Consider the following 16,656-nt stretch of genomic DNA (forward strand, 5'->3'; position numbering starts at 1 on the left):
AATCTTTACATAGCCTGTGACAAATCATTAAATGCCGCCATTACTCTAACTTTGTGTGGGATCTTGAGGCTACTTTGTGGCAAGCTGTGCTCCCAGCCTGATCATCCCTGTGTGTGTGTATGTGTGTGTGTGTGTGTGTGTGTGTGTGCGCGCAGCCCATCCCTCTTGGCTGGGTGGGCGTGGTATGAACTGGGAAAACAAACTGCAGACAACCTACGATACTTCCTCACCCTGCATCAGTTGAGTTTCCCCGCGGGTTAGGGTTAGTCGAGTTGCGCTTTTTTTCTCCCAACTGGGCTTTTGTGCGCCGGGTGTTGCGCGCAGTGGCACCGGGAGCGACCAACAACACCTCCTACCAAGACTTGCTCTGCTTTTATCAGATGGGGGGAGCGGACTGCACCACTGAGTGCCAAACGCCGACAGCACTTTGAACAGGCAGCCCTTCAGGACCCGTCATGTACTAGTGATAGAAGAAGGAGTTGTTGTAGAGCAACAAGAAGCAGGAGACACTGATAAAACATGAGCGGCGGAGAAATCATCTTCCAAGGCTGGCTGAGAAAGTCGCCGCCGGAGAAGAAACTGAGAAGATATGTAAGTAAATGACACTTTGGCATAGTTGCTTTCTTTATTTGTTTGGCTGGTGCAGGAATAACCGAATTTCTGTCATTTCTCTTTTCTCTGTTAAATTGCTCCCCTTTGTGTTCTGTTCCTCAGCATGTTAGACAAGTGGTGTGAAACTCAGATTGGGGATATTTGAGGTCCAATTGCAGCAGGTGCATCCCACTGCCATCTGGACCTCTATTCTCATTGTCAGTGTCATGTCATACAGGAAGCAGCACTATTATTCATATTCTCCAGACTGATAAACAGTCTCCACCAGGAAACAACATGTAGAAATGTATGGAATATATGAATGTAACCAGATTTTGCATTGGGGGGGCAGCCCAGTGTGGGGTGCTATGACAGCATGGAGGTAAACCTTCTGTTCCCTAATACTGGACAGCTGTCTATAATTTCCACTAAATAGCTTTCAGACAGAAAAACTGGCATTAGGCTTCATCCGATCATGATGAGGTAATGTCTAATCGAGCGATGATATTACCACTGTTCATCGTGGCCAAGCCTACTAATGTCACAACAATAGTGATATCTGCACAGCACTTGAGCGCCTTGATGAGGCTTTATGTGCCAAAGCCGCTCGTCTCTTGCTAGGTGCTGGGCAGGAGAATGGCTGTTAACTAAATCAGATAATAGGATTTATGGAGGCAGATAGAACCATGAGACAATGTCCCATAAATACAGCTGTCCACTGTTTATGTATGGTGTTGCATTACCAGGCCTCTCCATGTTCCTACTAGCTGACTTTGCCATGATGTCATCTCTCTGTTTCATCTGGAAATCCATCCTTGAATGTCTTCAAATGCACCCCCCACCACCACCACCTCTGTCATTTCCTCATTGTCTTCCACTTAAAGCTGGCTAATGTTTACACAGAGACCACCATGGTCAGTATGGAACAGCAGCTGCAACGGTACAGAGGAAAAAACTTGCTTGGTTCATAGCAGTACTGTATAAACAGCAAAAAAAAAAAAAAAAAGCCTCACAAGGCATAACGGAGCTAACATAATGGCCTTCCTCAGGCAAGAGAGCAGGGAACAGCCTCTCAGCCCTTCTCACCCTACTTCTCACCCTACTTCTCACCCTGACCAATAACCTATCAACAGCCACACACACACACACACAGCTTTAGCCAGAAAACAGTGTCATGAGATGGAGTGTCCAGAACAGGCAGACTTGTGAACGCAATAATCTGTCCATCTGAAATTCCTTCCACTTTAACCCTGAGAGCGGCAGGCTACGGACAATCAAGGCCATTTACTCTCCAGTATTGCTGTCATCTGACATTGTTGACATCCTAATGTAGAGGGATATTTTAAGCTATACTGCTCACTCTCAGACATTCCAGCAGGAAGGTGTTTGTCTTGCTCAAGGAACATGGTGACAAGTTTGGGATGAGATTGGTTATCATATTGCATTGAACTTCGTCATCTGAAGAGGTGTTGTTTTGGTGAAGGAATGTATTGTTTCGGAGTTGTAATTGACACGCAGCTCCTACTGTAGCACTAATTGACATTTATCTACTCCAACAGTTCCTACTATAACAGCTCCTACTCTCAGGAGATTATATGGAACGATGGAAAGGTGTATTAATCCTTAACAGCACTGACCCTGTCAACATATTCGACCCCTTGCTACTGTGAATTCCTCCCTGAGCCAGACAAGGTCTGTGTTTGTTAATCAGTAGTTCATGCTTGTTGAGATGACTGGTCATTGTAATTCAGCAAAGCCTCCTGGGAAACGCTGTGAACTTCTGTAAAGGTTCTGTGAAAAAATGTGTATCATAACCACGCATTTCTAATGTACTGTAGTGCAGCGTTATGTAATCATGAGTAAAAACTGGTACCGCCACCACAGGTCTGGCATGCAAATCATATGCAAAGACAGGGAGCAAAACACTAGTGGCAGTTGAAGTCTGGACGCAACTGCTGAAAACAGGAGACAACATGTGTATGCTGAGTAACAAGCATGACAAGTCCTGGTTAAACTTTTGTAATTGTTTACAAATGCTCCTCACTCACATTAGTGACTCACTGATTCTACAACAGCGTGTCAGCTCGCTTGCTGCACAAACACATGATCAACATAAACTTTCTGGGTCCCCGAACATGTGACAGTGGCTCCGCGGAGATGTGTAGCCGCTTTTCACACACTGCATCCGAACAAGGAAAACAATCGGGCTTTGTGTCACGGAGCTGCTAAATGAATCACTTGGAGTTTGATTATCTCTTCTCAGGCAGCAGAGGTGGGCAGTGTTTTAAGGGCAGGTGGGAGGGGCCTGGTTGCTTTTGTTGAACACTGTCCAGAATAAGCAGAAGGAACATGAAAACAACTGACTAATCCAGCGCATACCCAGTGCCTCATGCACAGTTCTGCTGAGGCTATTTTACTCATCAGTCCGTGGTCAGACAGCATGCTTTGTCATGTATGCTGCGTTAACCTCCAAAGCATCTTTCATCTGTGGCTGCTCTTCGGCCGTTCATTCTTTACTTGAAGAGGGAAAGGCAAACATAATAGATACATATCCAAGTCCAACTGCCTGTTAGTTGAAATTTACTATATTTGTTGAAATTTCTTCCCTCTCAACTCATAATAAAGGGAAGCCCTTACTCCTTTTCCAAACCTGACAATTGTCATTCAAATTTAACCACTTTTGTGTGACTCCCAATGTTGACATATGCATATGAGTACTGCTGTCACCTGCATGAATCATACTCAAACATGATTCATATATTTAGCGTATGAATCACGCACGCAACGTATCTTATTGTAAACAATTTAATTCCTGTTCTCTGGTTGGGATCAAGTTGCTGTTGGCAAAAGCCACCCACCTCTGTCCGTTGTTGCATCTGACATCACAAACATGTCTGTTCACATACAGTAAAAGCATTGCCACATTCCAGACAGATCATATCGGCAAGGTGATAGTTGCTGCCTCTGCTTTCTCCTAGTGCCATTTTCAAAGGGCTTTACTCTGTGCCCTCCTGGATGGCAGAGCAGAGCAGAGAGGAAGAGAAGTGGGGGCGGTCGGTGTGTTTTCAAGGCAGTCGGAGCAGCAGCCTCGGTCCCAGTGTCAGCTGCCGGGTCTGCTGTTGTTTTGCAGAGGGGCTTTGGGAAGTCCTTGCCCTCGGAGGTCAACTCAGAACGCCTCCCAGTTCCTGCTTTGACAGACACCCAGCTCTCGCACAGACATTTTCCTTGTTCCACTTTATCTGTGGGCCCTCGCATGGCCATTCCACTGAATCTACAAACTGGGGGTGCAGGCTTTATGTGACTGCAGTGTCAGATTAGTTTATCTTCAGTGAATGTGTTCACTTAAAGGGGAATCTTGTGATTGACAGTCAAATTCAAATATGCTTTATTGGCATGACTGTTAGGATACAATGTTGCCAAAGCTCTGGACTCTATCTAGTCATGCAGTGTGTCATGTCGTACATTAAACTGCAAGAAGGAAGCAAAGAAACAGAGAACAGGAAACTTAAGATGGAGTATTATAGATTAACAAAATGGCAAATAACAAGAACAAAATGGTAATATAGATCATGTGTCATTTACAGAGTCATACATATCTACAGTCAACAGCAGTATCGTTCATTCACTGACAGTCTTATTCATTCTTGATAGGAAACTAATCCATAACCAGTTACTGCAGTGAGAAGGAGAAAATGCTGAAGTGTGTGGCGAAACTAGCAAGTTTCTGTCAAGAAATCATGCTTTCTCAGCTTTTGTTAGTCCAGCCTGCTACCCCAGGCACATCCATTCTCTCACATCCTTTGTCATTCTGTATGAAAATCCCATGGCAGCCTTGTTTGAACCTTTGTCATAATATCCTGTCCTTTGCCATGAACTCTGGTTTTGCCTGTGTGTATTCTATCCAAAACTTAATTATGGCACCAATAGCAGATGCCAGACTTCCTTTGGATGGCACCTACAGGAAATGTTGTGACAGAGGTCCCATGATGGGGAAAGAAATTAAATTGGTCTGGGAGTCTATAAATGTATTTCCATCTATCAAGACTTCTCTATCAGCCGTGCTTAAAATAGTGCTGCTCTGAAGGAAATTAGATCCCATTGATTTTTCTCTTGTGATTTGGACCAGCAATAAGAATGTTTTTGACGTATTTACACTCATAAGGTACACCAACACAGAGATGATGGTTTTATTTTGAAAATATCCACACTTAGTGGTAAATTGAAAATTGATTGAATCAGACTATAGCAACACGGAACATCAACAGCTGACTTTGATGACTGATGGGATGATTCATTTTGTCGTTATACCTTAGGTACAACCCCCTTATGCTGATCCAAAGTTCAAGGTCCAGGAAATAGATGTACTAGTTAGACCATTCACAAATAGTTGATTTAGCATCTACAAGCTCTAGTTTGAGGATTTTCTGACTAAAGCAATATAACTAAATTACCACCGATTACACATTTATGTTCTTTTCGCTTTTCCGGCCAAATGTGCTTGTGTGCTATAACCAATATCTGTAAAGCACTTTGGTACAAGCTTGTTTTTTTTTTTTTAAAGCGCTATATAAATAAACCTGAACTTGAACTACTACTTTATCAATAGCATAACACACCTATATTAAGTATAGTACTGTTAGATAGTAGCACTGTAGGATAATGTCTTGTATCTTTGTCTCTTATTGGTGGGAGGTACGGAAATCTAGTTACATGGAACTGTTGATTAGAATCAAACAAGGTCATATACAGGCTTCATGCTACTAGCTGGGCTTAGATGTCATATGACTGTCATTAGGTTGGCCTGTAAGCACATAGGCTGACTTGGCAGACTTGGTCTAAATCAGTAGAAATACCTTGGAGCAAATCTCCCACTTGTCTGCGTAAGACGGTATAAAACTGAGAACGATATAAAGCAATTGCCTATGAAATTAAAGGGATATGCACACAGGGCAATCTGATAGCAACATTAACCACAGCAGCCACATCATCTAGTCAACAGGCGTGGGTCTTCTTGCTCCGGCATTGTAATGTGTAGCCAAACAGAAGACTGAAAAAGTCACTGACGACTATCTAATTTTCTTTTTTGACATTTATTTACCCAGACACGGTTGACTGAACGCACTTGCTCTTTTTCAGCAACGCCCTGCTTCACGCTCAAAACAGTTGCACAAACTCACACCTGGGAGCTGCCCAGTGCAGCCAGGCTTCTGCTGAGGTGCTGCAAGGGCACTTTGACAGTAGCTGGTAAGGGAGGGGAGGGAGGGGGGTGTTACTCATTCACTTGTTCCATGCTGATTTTTCCAGGGATTCAAACCGGCAACCTTCCGGTCACAAGTCTGCTTCTGTAACCTTTAAGCTATCTTGGTGTATAATTGCCCACAGTGTCATGTAGTAAAATTGTGACTTCCAATCTTCTATAAAATCTTTTTTTCGTGCTAAATGCAGGTTTAAAACTGTCATCTGTTTAATGGAGGGCATGACATCTTAAATCCTTCATAGAATTAGATGATCATTAAAGCCCGGTGGTCTTTAAAGTCACACTGAAATGAAAAATGACTTTTTCGCCTTTTTAGCTCATTCAATCATACCATACACCTATTTGACAATTTATGCCCCCAAAAAAAAAAAAAGTAATATTTTTATATCAAGATCTCATTACTTTTACTTCCTGGAAAACAGAGTATCTTTAGCGGTGACTTCATCGTGTACCAGGAGACGTACATAAAAATTCCAACCAACCTTTCTCCCACTAACTGATATCCCATTGGTTTACACTTTCGAATGAACCCTCTCTGCGTTTTGTCCCGCCCCAATATCCTGTTTCAACAAGAAATACACCAAATTAAGGAAGCAAGATGCGCTAAAAATGCTGTTTCATTGTGACCTTAAGGGATTTGAATGGTTTTCTTTTACTTGTAATTGAACCATGCATGTTTTTGAAGCTCACATAGTCCTTAACGTCTTAATGTTTTCTGTGAAACTTTGATAATGATTGATTGATGATTTGAAATTCTGAGAACCTCTACTGTGTCATAAATTGTGTGCGTAATGAAGCCTATCACACATATGAGTTGTACGGGCCCCTTAAAGGTGCCACTCAGACAATGTGTACAAGATCATGAAATCATAGTTGTGGGAAGGAGGTAGACCATTTCTGTGGAATGATGATACAGTATGCTCAAATAAGCTGTGATGCACTGACACTAACAGTTGTGTGAGTTATAAAGTAATATACCTATAGCACATAAATCTAATTAAACTTAGTTAAATAAAAAATAAATTAAAATTAAAATTTAATAGGTATAAATCATGATTTCAAATCAAGGGGAAAAATTTAGATATTCTAGCAAAACAAGCGAGTAATAAATATCAGCCTGATTGTATTAATTTTTAATTCCCTCAAAATAATACTCTAATGACAGAGCAACAACAAGTGTCGAAGTGATGCTGTTCTCCCCTTATTCTGTGCAGTTGTTATTTGACATATTTTATTTTCAGCACTGTCAAGCAAAGTGCTACCTAGATTTGTAGGCTGCTTTACAACTGTACAAAATGAAAAAAAAAAAAAACCTCCCAAAAAGTTCTCAAATTCAGCAGCAAATGCATCAGATGGTCAAGATGGTTAATCTCTGATTAATATAACTAATATTTGAATTAATATAACTAATATTTGGGCAAAATAAGACACAAAATTAATAAAGTTCTTCAACATACTCTAACATTAACCACTATACACAAGCATGTAACCATTCATTGTGCTGAAAACTTGGTTGAACACCTACAGTACTTAGAGCCCTGGCTTAGAGATTTTTAGGAAGGATCTCCTGTCTCAGGTTTTTCATGGATTTAGGCCCAGAAAACATCCAGCAGGCTCAACAGTAAAGTCTGACATCCCAGAACTGCCCCACATCCCAGTTATGCTATACTACACTATAGTACACTACACTACACTACACTATAGTACACTACACTATAGTACACTACACTACACTACACTACACTATAGTACACTACACTACACTATAGTACACTACACTACACTACACTACACTACACTACACTATAGTACACTACACTACACTATAGTACACTACACTACAGTACACTACACAGGCATACGGCCCTACTCATTATTCCTCAACACCAACTTCATGCAGTATTACAACAGATGATTCTCTTGTCTTCATCTCAAGTCTCATTAAGCTAATGGATGCCTTGCTTTTAGCTATGTGTATGCTAAAATAATGCAGAAATAACCCATAAAATAACCCCCACTCATGATTTTCATACATACTGTACTTGTGTGTATTCCCTGAAAAAATTCAAAGCAGGGTTTCAGCCCATCTGCCATTGCTCTAAAGGAGAGGATTTGTGCTTCCATTGGTATTGCTAAGTCTTATGGGATCTCCTATTCTGCCTGTGGCGTGTTTCCTGCATGTCTTAGGGCCGCCCCAGTTTACAGCTGAGCAGACCTATTCTCACTCTCTGCACACCCTGCAGCCACACTTTGACATCCACTTGGCTCCTATGTGTATATACATAGCATCACTTAAGAAAACAAAAACGTTTTCAACATTATTGTCTAAGCTACTGGGACCCTATTCAGTATTATTATACCAGGCATCTTATAGCAGACTTGGCAAGAAGGTGCTTATGGAAAATTAGCTTGTTTAAGTTAACTGAGCTGACTCTAGTCCTTTGTAGTATAGGGACTAGCAAAGGATCTAGGGCTAAAGACAAGGTAGTTTTCTGTGTCACAGTAACCTAAATTTGGAAACAGATCTATCTTCCCACACCACAACAAACTTTGGCAGTTTTATCGCCTGGTTGTTACATATTTAGCGATTATTAGCGCACAGTCAATTCTTCAAAGCACCTCCATGACACCAGCTGTGGGTGATAGGAGATTCGTGACACAACTGCAAAGCCTCTGTATCACATGTGCGTGGTTTGCTCATCCAACATTTTAACATCAAGACAAAGAAATAGCTCCAGTATTAGATTATGTTATATTATAGAGACAATTTGATGTATCTAGCGTTTACTTCCTTTGATGTCTATTTACATCTTTTCTATATGAACATTTCGTATGGGTTGAATTAGCAGAGTTATGCATTTTCTGTAGCTGCGGTTCTTCATGCTAGGCTGTTAAGTCAGCATTTAAGTATGATTTAAGATTTTGTTCAAAAGTAAATTAAAAAAAAATCAGTTGAACAAAAATGTTACTTAAATTGTATGAAAATCCAGTTTTAATTAAAAGCTGCTGATTGTTCTGTCTCCTCCTAGTGTTGGCTTGCCCTCTCATATGATTGAATTAGGCTTCATGTGACATTTCCAAGCAGTCAATCGTTTTTGAAGTATATCGTTTCAAATAGGCAATAATTTGGTGTGCCTCATTTTTGTGCTTTGCTGAAGTGTGCCTCAGGATGTGCCTCAAAAGTTTGAAAGTAACTGCCCTGGACCACAATTGCTATGTTAACATATACAGGCATAAATTGATTTTAACCAGATTAAGGCATTCCTCCAATATTCTGACTACGAAATTGTCATGTAAACGCATTGTTTTAGTCAGAGTAAATTATTAGTGATATTGATTTATTTGGCCATGTAAACACCGTATTGTTTTTAAATCTGCACGTTTCATAAAAGTCATTAAGTACGGTGCATTTATTTACATACAAATCACAGCATGGCAAGCGATGGAGGCAAAAAACAACATGTTTGACCGTGAAACCCTTTTCATGTTGAACCAAATGAAAGAAATTAACATCCTCAAGTTTTGAATAATACCTCTGGCATCAAAGTGTTCCGTAAGCAACATAAAATACCAAAAATATATAAAAAAAAAAGTTTTGCTTGATATTGAGATGGCCATGGAAACTGCATCACTTGCAACCACGTCAGTGTTAAAATCGGCCTATCGCCTGATTCACAGTAGCCAGAGTAAACATTACCAATGACGACTACTGACTGTGTGAAATTTACTGCGAGCCGAATCATTTTCTGCTGCAGCTACACGGCATCATAATGATGTCATATTTGCCGGATCCTCCTGTCAGTGCCTGACTGCGATGATGCACATGACTGGAATGATGAGAGCGGCCTGGTAAGCACCGTGATGTTAGAGCTGAAGTGATACTGTGACGCATGAGGGAGGTGAGTGAAGTCAGACTTAAGAGGTCAGACAAGTTGTAATTTGCCTCTCCTCTCGCTGGTAAACGGTACCACTCTGTGTGATCTTCCAAAGAGGGCACAGAGAGTTCCCTCCTGTTTTACTTCGTCTCTCCGCTCTGCATCTAAATCCACCTTGGAAGGCGTCAAAGCGACCAGGAGATGCAGGCGAAGGCCCTGCGTAAGAGCAGCAGCAGATGGCAGAGGCAGGGGAAGTGACACAAAGACTTCTGATTGAAGATAATGCTCCCCGTTTGTCAAACCGTCGGGGCGGGCTCGTGCTAAATAAGCCCATCCTTTTACTGATACGGAGACAGGACCAGAGATTACTCATTTTCATAATGAGGAAAGTGTTCGACTGCAAATTGAGGCCGATTATATCTACTGAGAGCTTTCGAGGAGGTTGTTTTTCATCGAACATGCTACAAAATTTCGCAGATCGTTGCCCTCGTGAAGGGAGTGAATTAGCACTGGAGGTATCAAATACAACATCCCTCTTCATCACCAGCGGGGCTGTAGGATAGCGCTTTCCATCACGCCGCTGTGATGACAGCATACGTGGAGTCGAATTTCCTATAATGTCATGAGAGCTGAATCATAGCGGGCTCTGTGTGCGCTAACCGGGTTTCAAAGCTGATGTCTTTGCTTTAAAAGGAGCGGTGAACTTGGCAATCCCACACATCAGGGACACATCAGGAGATAAGTGTTCCTGCCCTCCAGAGGACCCAGCCGGCCCCCCCACCTTCTTTATTAACACGCAAGAATTTGTGGGCCTGTTTGGGTCTTATCTGCACGTGTTATGTCTCGCAGCTGCCGGCCCTCCAAGGTCAATGTTTTGACTATTGGGGAAACCTGAGCAGTCTGATTTTAAACTGCAACAGGACTCTAATGCATCCGTCGGTTACAAATGCCTGTAGTTTTATACTCTCAGCAACTCTGTTTAACGTCTTTTTCATGTTTATTTCTCTGGGTACGCGGGACAGTGCCACGTCCAGCCCAGGAGCATCTGGATCTCTTCAACGCTAAGGAGAGATAATGGGCGGGAGCTGCTGAAAATGCAAAACGGCCCCAAATTGTTGGCACACCGCTGGGCTCCGATTATGTTTGCGAGACATGAATTTATTGGAAATGCTCCAGAAACGTGTGTCATAAACTTCTGTCTGGGGCAGCTGTCTGCTTAGCATCACACACACACACACACACAGAGCCGGGACGGGGAGTCCTGTGTAAACTGCAAGATGTCCTAGGAACTTCCCCATGCTCTCTTCTGTCCATTTGTGGTTTATTTAAGCTCACGTTTACATAAACTGATGTCGCATAAGTAAACACAGATAAATGACACCTGTCTGGGGCAGAAGAGCAGAAAAACATATTTTGGGCCGACACTACAGCTGCTGCTTACACGTGTGTGTGTGTGTGTGTATTTGTGTGTGTATGTGTCTGTCTGGTTTCCCTTGTCTACAGCATATATTTGGTTGCCAGTTCACCTCTACATGTGTGGTTAAAACACAAAAAACGGTTACAAATTTAGTTCTGCTCTACAAAAATGCTACACCAGTTGGTTTTCACGACTTAACAACAAGAAGAGTTTTCCCACTTCCAAGTAGAGAAGAGACTTGGCGCGCGTTACAATGAAAATCTGAAAGGTGTTTTTGTGTCGTACGAATGCCCAGGCGATTTGTCAAGTGTAAGTGGATTGCATTCCCTCGCGCTGCTCAAACTCCCATCTGTTCCTGGAATGTGGGCTGACGTGTGACCCGCTATTGATTAGGACTAGATAGCCGCGGCGCTGTCGTCATTGTCTGCAGGCAGCAGCCCAGCTTGTCCCCTCTCACCGCATTAACCAGGATCACGAGTGTGTAGGCATTCAGTCGCAGCCTTTTCCCAGTTATTTATTTACCATACAGAAGGAGCCATTGTAGAAGTTCCACCTTTTTTTTTTTTTTTTATGCATGCACTGCATCTAGAGGTGGAGTTCTTCTTCTCTCCTGCTCGAGTGTTGAGATGAACTGCTTGGCAAGTTCGAATTCAGATTTTTTTTTTTTTTCCAGAAGCACCAGAAGGCGCAAGGAATGAAGTGGCAGTAATGATGCTCTGACTGATGTGATAAATATTCCTATTTAGTTATTCACAATCTTTGAAAAACTAAGAAACAGCATTAATGTAGAGTAGATGTGGGATGAGTGCATAATGGGGGATGTTTTTGTGCTATCCTTAGTTAGAACCAGTAAAGTGAAAAGCTACATCATGCTAACATTTTAGCAGTTGGTAGGTTCTTCGACTCATTAATGTCCATTTTCCATAGAGCTTTCAGAGATGTGAAAGCTCATATACTCACTGGGGCTGCTGGGAGCGTATTGACTGAAATTGGAAGCTAAAGAACCCGCTGACCACTTTCCTCCCTCCTCTCTCCCATCCACGCTCTGTCCCAACGCCCAAACCCTCAGCAGCCCACCAATGGGACCTACGAGAGCGAGGGTGGGGTCCCTCTCAACTCACCATTACTATAATTAAGCGATAATGGCCAAGCGCCGGTGCATTTTCACGCAGCGGTGTTGTCAGTGTGTTAGCGCGGGGGCCGATGTGGCGCCTGCTCAGATCAAACAGGAGCTTGGCCCCAGTCGGCCGCATGAGACGCGCCGCCCGGGGCGCTCAGTGTGACTCTACTCAAGCATCCAAAGTCACAAGAGGTAAACCGCGCTGCCACAAAACATGACCTTTACAAAAGCTGGTAATAGAACAGAAAATGTACACAAACAAGGTGGTTACAGGCTCGTGCCCCAGCGCGGCGGTGCCAGTGTTTGTGCAGCTGTGTATGTACGCAGCGCAGCAGCAGGTAAGGCAGAGGAGGTGGTCCAGGTGGAGGCGGTCCAGGTGGAGGCGGTCCAGGTGGAGGTCCAGAGCCACACACAACCTGCCGCCTCCTCCTCTCCCATGCTCTCATAGGAGGGGAGGTAAACAAGATGACTCTAACCTTTAACTTGGCCGGCGTACGTGTTTAGTTTGGATGTTTGCTCATGCACATTTGAAAACATGTTGACTGATGGCTATCAGCCTGCCTGTTGACACAGCATAGTACTACACACACTCTGTTTTACTGCATTACTGTAAAAAGGCACAATATGAATAATTGCTTGGGCCACTGCCATCTCTTTAGTTTATCAGTCAGCTTTCCTAGGAAAGCAGGCTGATGCGTCAGGTTCAAAGACGTGGGAGTAGACTTGTTTTTACACAGCGTTACAGTAGATATGTTCAAATAGATTGAGATAAAGAGATGATTGCTGTTGCTGCGTTTTTTGTTTTTTTTTAAAAACGTAGTGTTCCTTATACAGTCTTGGAGGACTATGTATTCATATCCAGACAATTGTGTCCCTTTTTATTCTGTGAACTGAAGGCTTTTGTATGAATTTGTTTGTTTTCCCACAGTATCATTGTTTTGCCCCCTGCCAAAAATAGAGCAAAACATGTCTACTTATCAACATGTGGAGAAACAAAAGGAATTGGCAAGACAAACCAGTTTTGATCCTATTTTTAGATGCCAAGTCACTCTAAAGATTGTTTTGTGGTGTTTGTTATTAGATGTTTTCCTTCCCAGCCATCGAAAATAGATGCAGACATCTTATCCTTTGTGCTCTGCTGTAGTGTCTCTGTGTCTGTTGCTGGTTGCCATCAGGACAAGACAAACAAGACTATTTTGGAACGAGGTAAGATCAAGCCTTTATAGGATGATTGAATAAGACTGAGGCGGCTAAATGCTAGGCATTCATAGATACGGATGGCTGCCCTTCTACTCCGCTGGCAGGCAATCCATTACACAGTCTAGAGTTGAGATCCTGAAACCCAAATATCAGTTTTACAGTGTTTAACACCCTCAATCTCAGTAAGTCTTAACAAAGTTTTGTCTTTACTGTTCCCTCATTAACAGTAGAATGGTTGTGTTTTATGCTTTTCACTGTAGTGTTAGTGCTGTTTTTTTTTTCTACTTAGATTTGACTTTGTGCTTCACTTTGATCTTTCCTGTGGAAGAAAGCAGCAGAAAATGATCAACAAGAGCCAGTGTATGGGGAGTTCCAGCAGCATATCCCACGTGGTTTGCAGCACAGTGTTCAGACAGGACCGTATCTCTTTGATATTATGTTAGCTGAGGATGTGATTAGTGGCCCGGCTCATGGCTCTTGGTGCTGTAGTGGACTGTCCAGTCCAGTTGTTAACAAGGGCAGTGTGTCTCGGCTGAGCCCACCCCCCCGCCCCCAACACCGCTTGCTGCAGCTTAAACCAAGGCTGCGAGGGGGGAGGGGGACGCGGGAGAGAGCTGGGGTAGTTCAGCCTGGTTACATCAGCTTCAGCCCTCACTTCCCAGCGCTGGGACAGTGATCGATGGGCTTAGACATGCTCTGTAGGACAGGCGGTGGGTGGGTTAGCTCATTTTGTTTGTGTCCTCCTCCCCCATGATTTACTTCGCTGGGGAAGTCGGCTCAAATTTGAAAAGTGCGTCAGAGAAAGAGGAAAGGCTGCACTGTCAGTTGTGTGGTTTTAACACAACTTCTTTTTAAAGAATCTTAGTTTTTCTTCATTTTACATGCAAGACTTTTAAGTGCTTGTGGGATGCTTCACAGAAAATGTGCCAAGTGGAACATTCTTCAACCTCAGACCTTAGGCTGTACATTGTCTTGTACATGATTAAAGAGAGCAACCACTTTTTCCTGTGGAAAATGCTCACTCTATTTTTAGCATGATAAAGCCTCCTAAATGAGTTGCCTGTACTCTGTGGTTGAGAGCTGTTGCTGTCCTGGGTTAATATGCCGGCCATAGCTGAGGGATGCCAGGAATATCCCAGCTGGGTCGCACTGACCTCTTGGAGCTGGGCAATGCTCCAGGTCTCAATTAAGTGATGCTCTCTCTTCTCCACAAAAGGCCATAATATTTAAATGGGGTTTGCAAGAGTTATAGCTATTTTTTTTTCATCTGAATGGAGTGATGGCACTGAACCAAAGAGAATTTCTGGACCTGGAAAAAGTAAAATATGTATGCAATGCCCTCACTGGGTTCTTCTGCAGGAGTGTGTCTTTTATTTGCCTGTATTATATTTTCATGTTAAAAAGGAAGTTCACACTCCATTGAAATCCTTTATGGGAAAAGTTGAAGGGTAATACTGCTCATTTTCTTTTTCTTTTAAATGTGTTTTGCTATGCCCTTTAGCAGTTCAATCTGTATTACTGAACATTCACAACTGTCTCCCATAGTGAGAAATGGTCTAATACATGGTGTTCACACCAATGCACAGCTCCAAAGAAAATGAACTGAAAAAGATGGAAAATGTGACTGTGACAGTACCCATGATGATTTTCTTGGGATAACGATACCTTCGCTGGCTCAAAACTGATAGCAATACTGTAATAAAAAGCTTTTTGTAAGATGGAAAAGCTCAGACAAACTTAGTGTTCAAGTTTTTGAAGTTGGTTTCATTTCCAAGCTGTACATCGTAATGATACCAAATGTTACAGCCTCAATTTTCTGCTTTCTAGCTTCAGGAAAGAGCTGTCCGTGCTTATGATTAGATTGTCCCATACCATAAAATAAACTGTAGAATATAAAAATTGAGGAACCCTGAAGTTATCGGTGATAACCCTGCCTATGTAGGCCTGGCTGTTTGTGTCTATTATTTAGTCAGGAGTTTGGTAGGTGTGGAAGGTTGAACCTGTCCTTCTGTTACCATGCCCTTAAGCTACAGACCAGGTTTAGATAAGGATATGTTGACAGTTGCTAGTGATGTCTCTATTCGTCACTGAACCTTTTTGCAAATTGTAGCTGGAGGAAAATGACAAAATGGCTAAATACAGCTGGAGTTGAGGAGAACCACATTGTCTTCTGCCAAGGATTATGGGATAATAATAGTTTGCGTATGTACGTAAACTGTAATATGGAGGTGAAGAAGTCACTCTACACAATGGTAAAATCACAATGTTTTGTTTGGTTCACGCTTCCTCCTGCTTGCTGATATTGGGGTTGTTGTGTTAAGATGCGCACAGTGACACGGCTCTGCTATCAGCACCATTAAGCTTGTACTGCCGCCAGCCGTACTAGTATATCAGTCTGACAGAAAATGAAATGAGAAACAGTCTTTCCTCAATACCTCAGGAGCACTTCAACTACCCACCGAAGATACTATCACACAGTCTGCACTTCCTGAAATACATGTTGCTGCTTCTTCATAGCTGCGCCGACTTCTCAGAGGTAAAATAAGCAGAACTGCCAACATGTCAAAAGAACATTTCAGCTGTTTGCGAAATGGACACGATGAATCCCATTTTGTTGCTTCAGAGCTCAAAATGTATTCTTGGAAAGCCATTATGTTGGATTCACATAATGAAATCTCAGTTTCTTACATCTTACCAAAACATTTTTCAATATGGCGTGCCTCTTAAAGGAATAATCTGTGACGATTTAATATAAGTAAATGTCTGTTTTGCTACACTCTATCGCTGATTGAGATAACACAAATAGTGATTCAACATACAGTATATAGTTCATGAAAGCTTTTACATTTGCTGCATTTGCTGTTCTAAACACCCAGAGGCAGGTATAGGCCTTTCCTGGGACAAATCCTCTGGCACACACAAAGCAGCTACAGCGGTTTGATTGGAATCAATAGAAGAAGAACTGGGTAGTTAGCATGAGCAGCGATGGCCACCATGGCTGAACAGACAAAGAAAAACGTAAAGAAACTCAAACTTCATCAACAGAAAAAAAACAAACAAACAGAAAAGTCGTCACAGTACTGGACAAGTGCAGTGCAGAAACACCACAGCAATGAGCGCTTAGGAACAAAGATGTCACCAAAAACAAACAAAAAAACCCCCCAAAAAACAAGAATCTCACGGATCACGGCTTTCA

The 16,656-nt window shown here is 42.4% G+C and overlaps 1 protein-coding gene across 1 annotated transcript in view; it reads left to right on the top strand.

Moving 5' to 3' along the window:
- The window catches only part of nars2 (asparaginyl-tRNA synthetase 2, mitochondrial), a 46,449-nt gene that overhangs the window by 5,966 nt on the left and 23,827 nt on the right, over nt 1-16,656 (top strand). The window contains exon 7 of the mRNA XM_071516353.1: nt 525-591. Within this exon, the coding sequence (XP_071372454.1) occupies nt 525-591 (67 nt within the window). The remainder of the gene's footprint in view (nt 1-524; nt 592-16,656) is intronic.

This window comes from Centroberyx affinis, unplaced genomic scaffold (assembly GCF_046629955.1).
Source record: "Centroberyx affinis isolate AG114_WGS23_722 - 3 ecotype Tasmania unplaced genomic scaffold, CSIRO-AGI_Caff_v1 ptg000399l_1, whole genome shotgun sequence".
NCBI lineage: Eukaryota > Metazoa > Chordata > Actinopteri > Beryciformes > Berycidae > Centroberyx > Centroberyx affinis.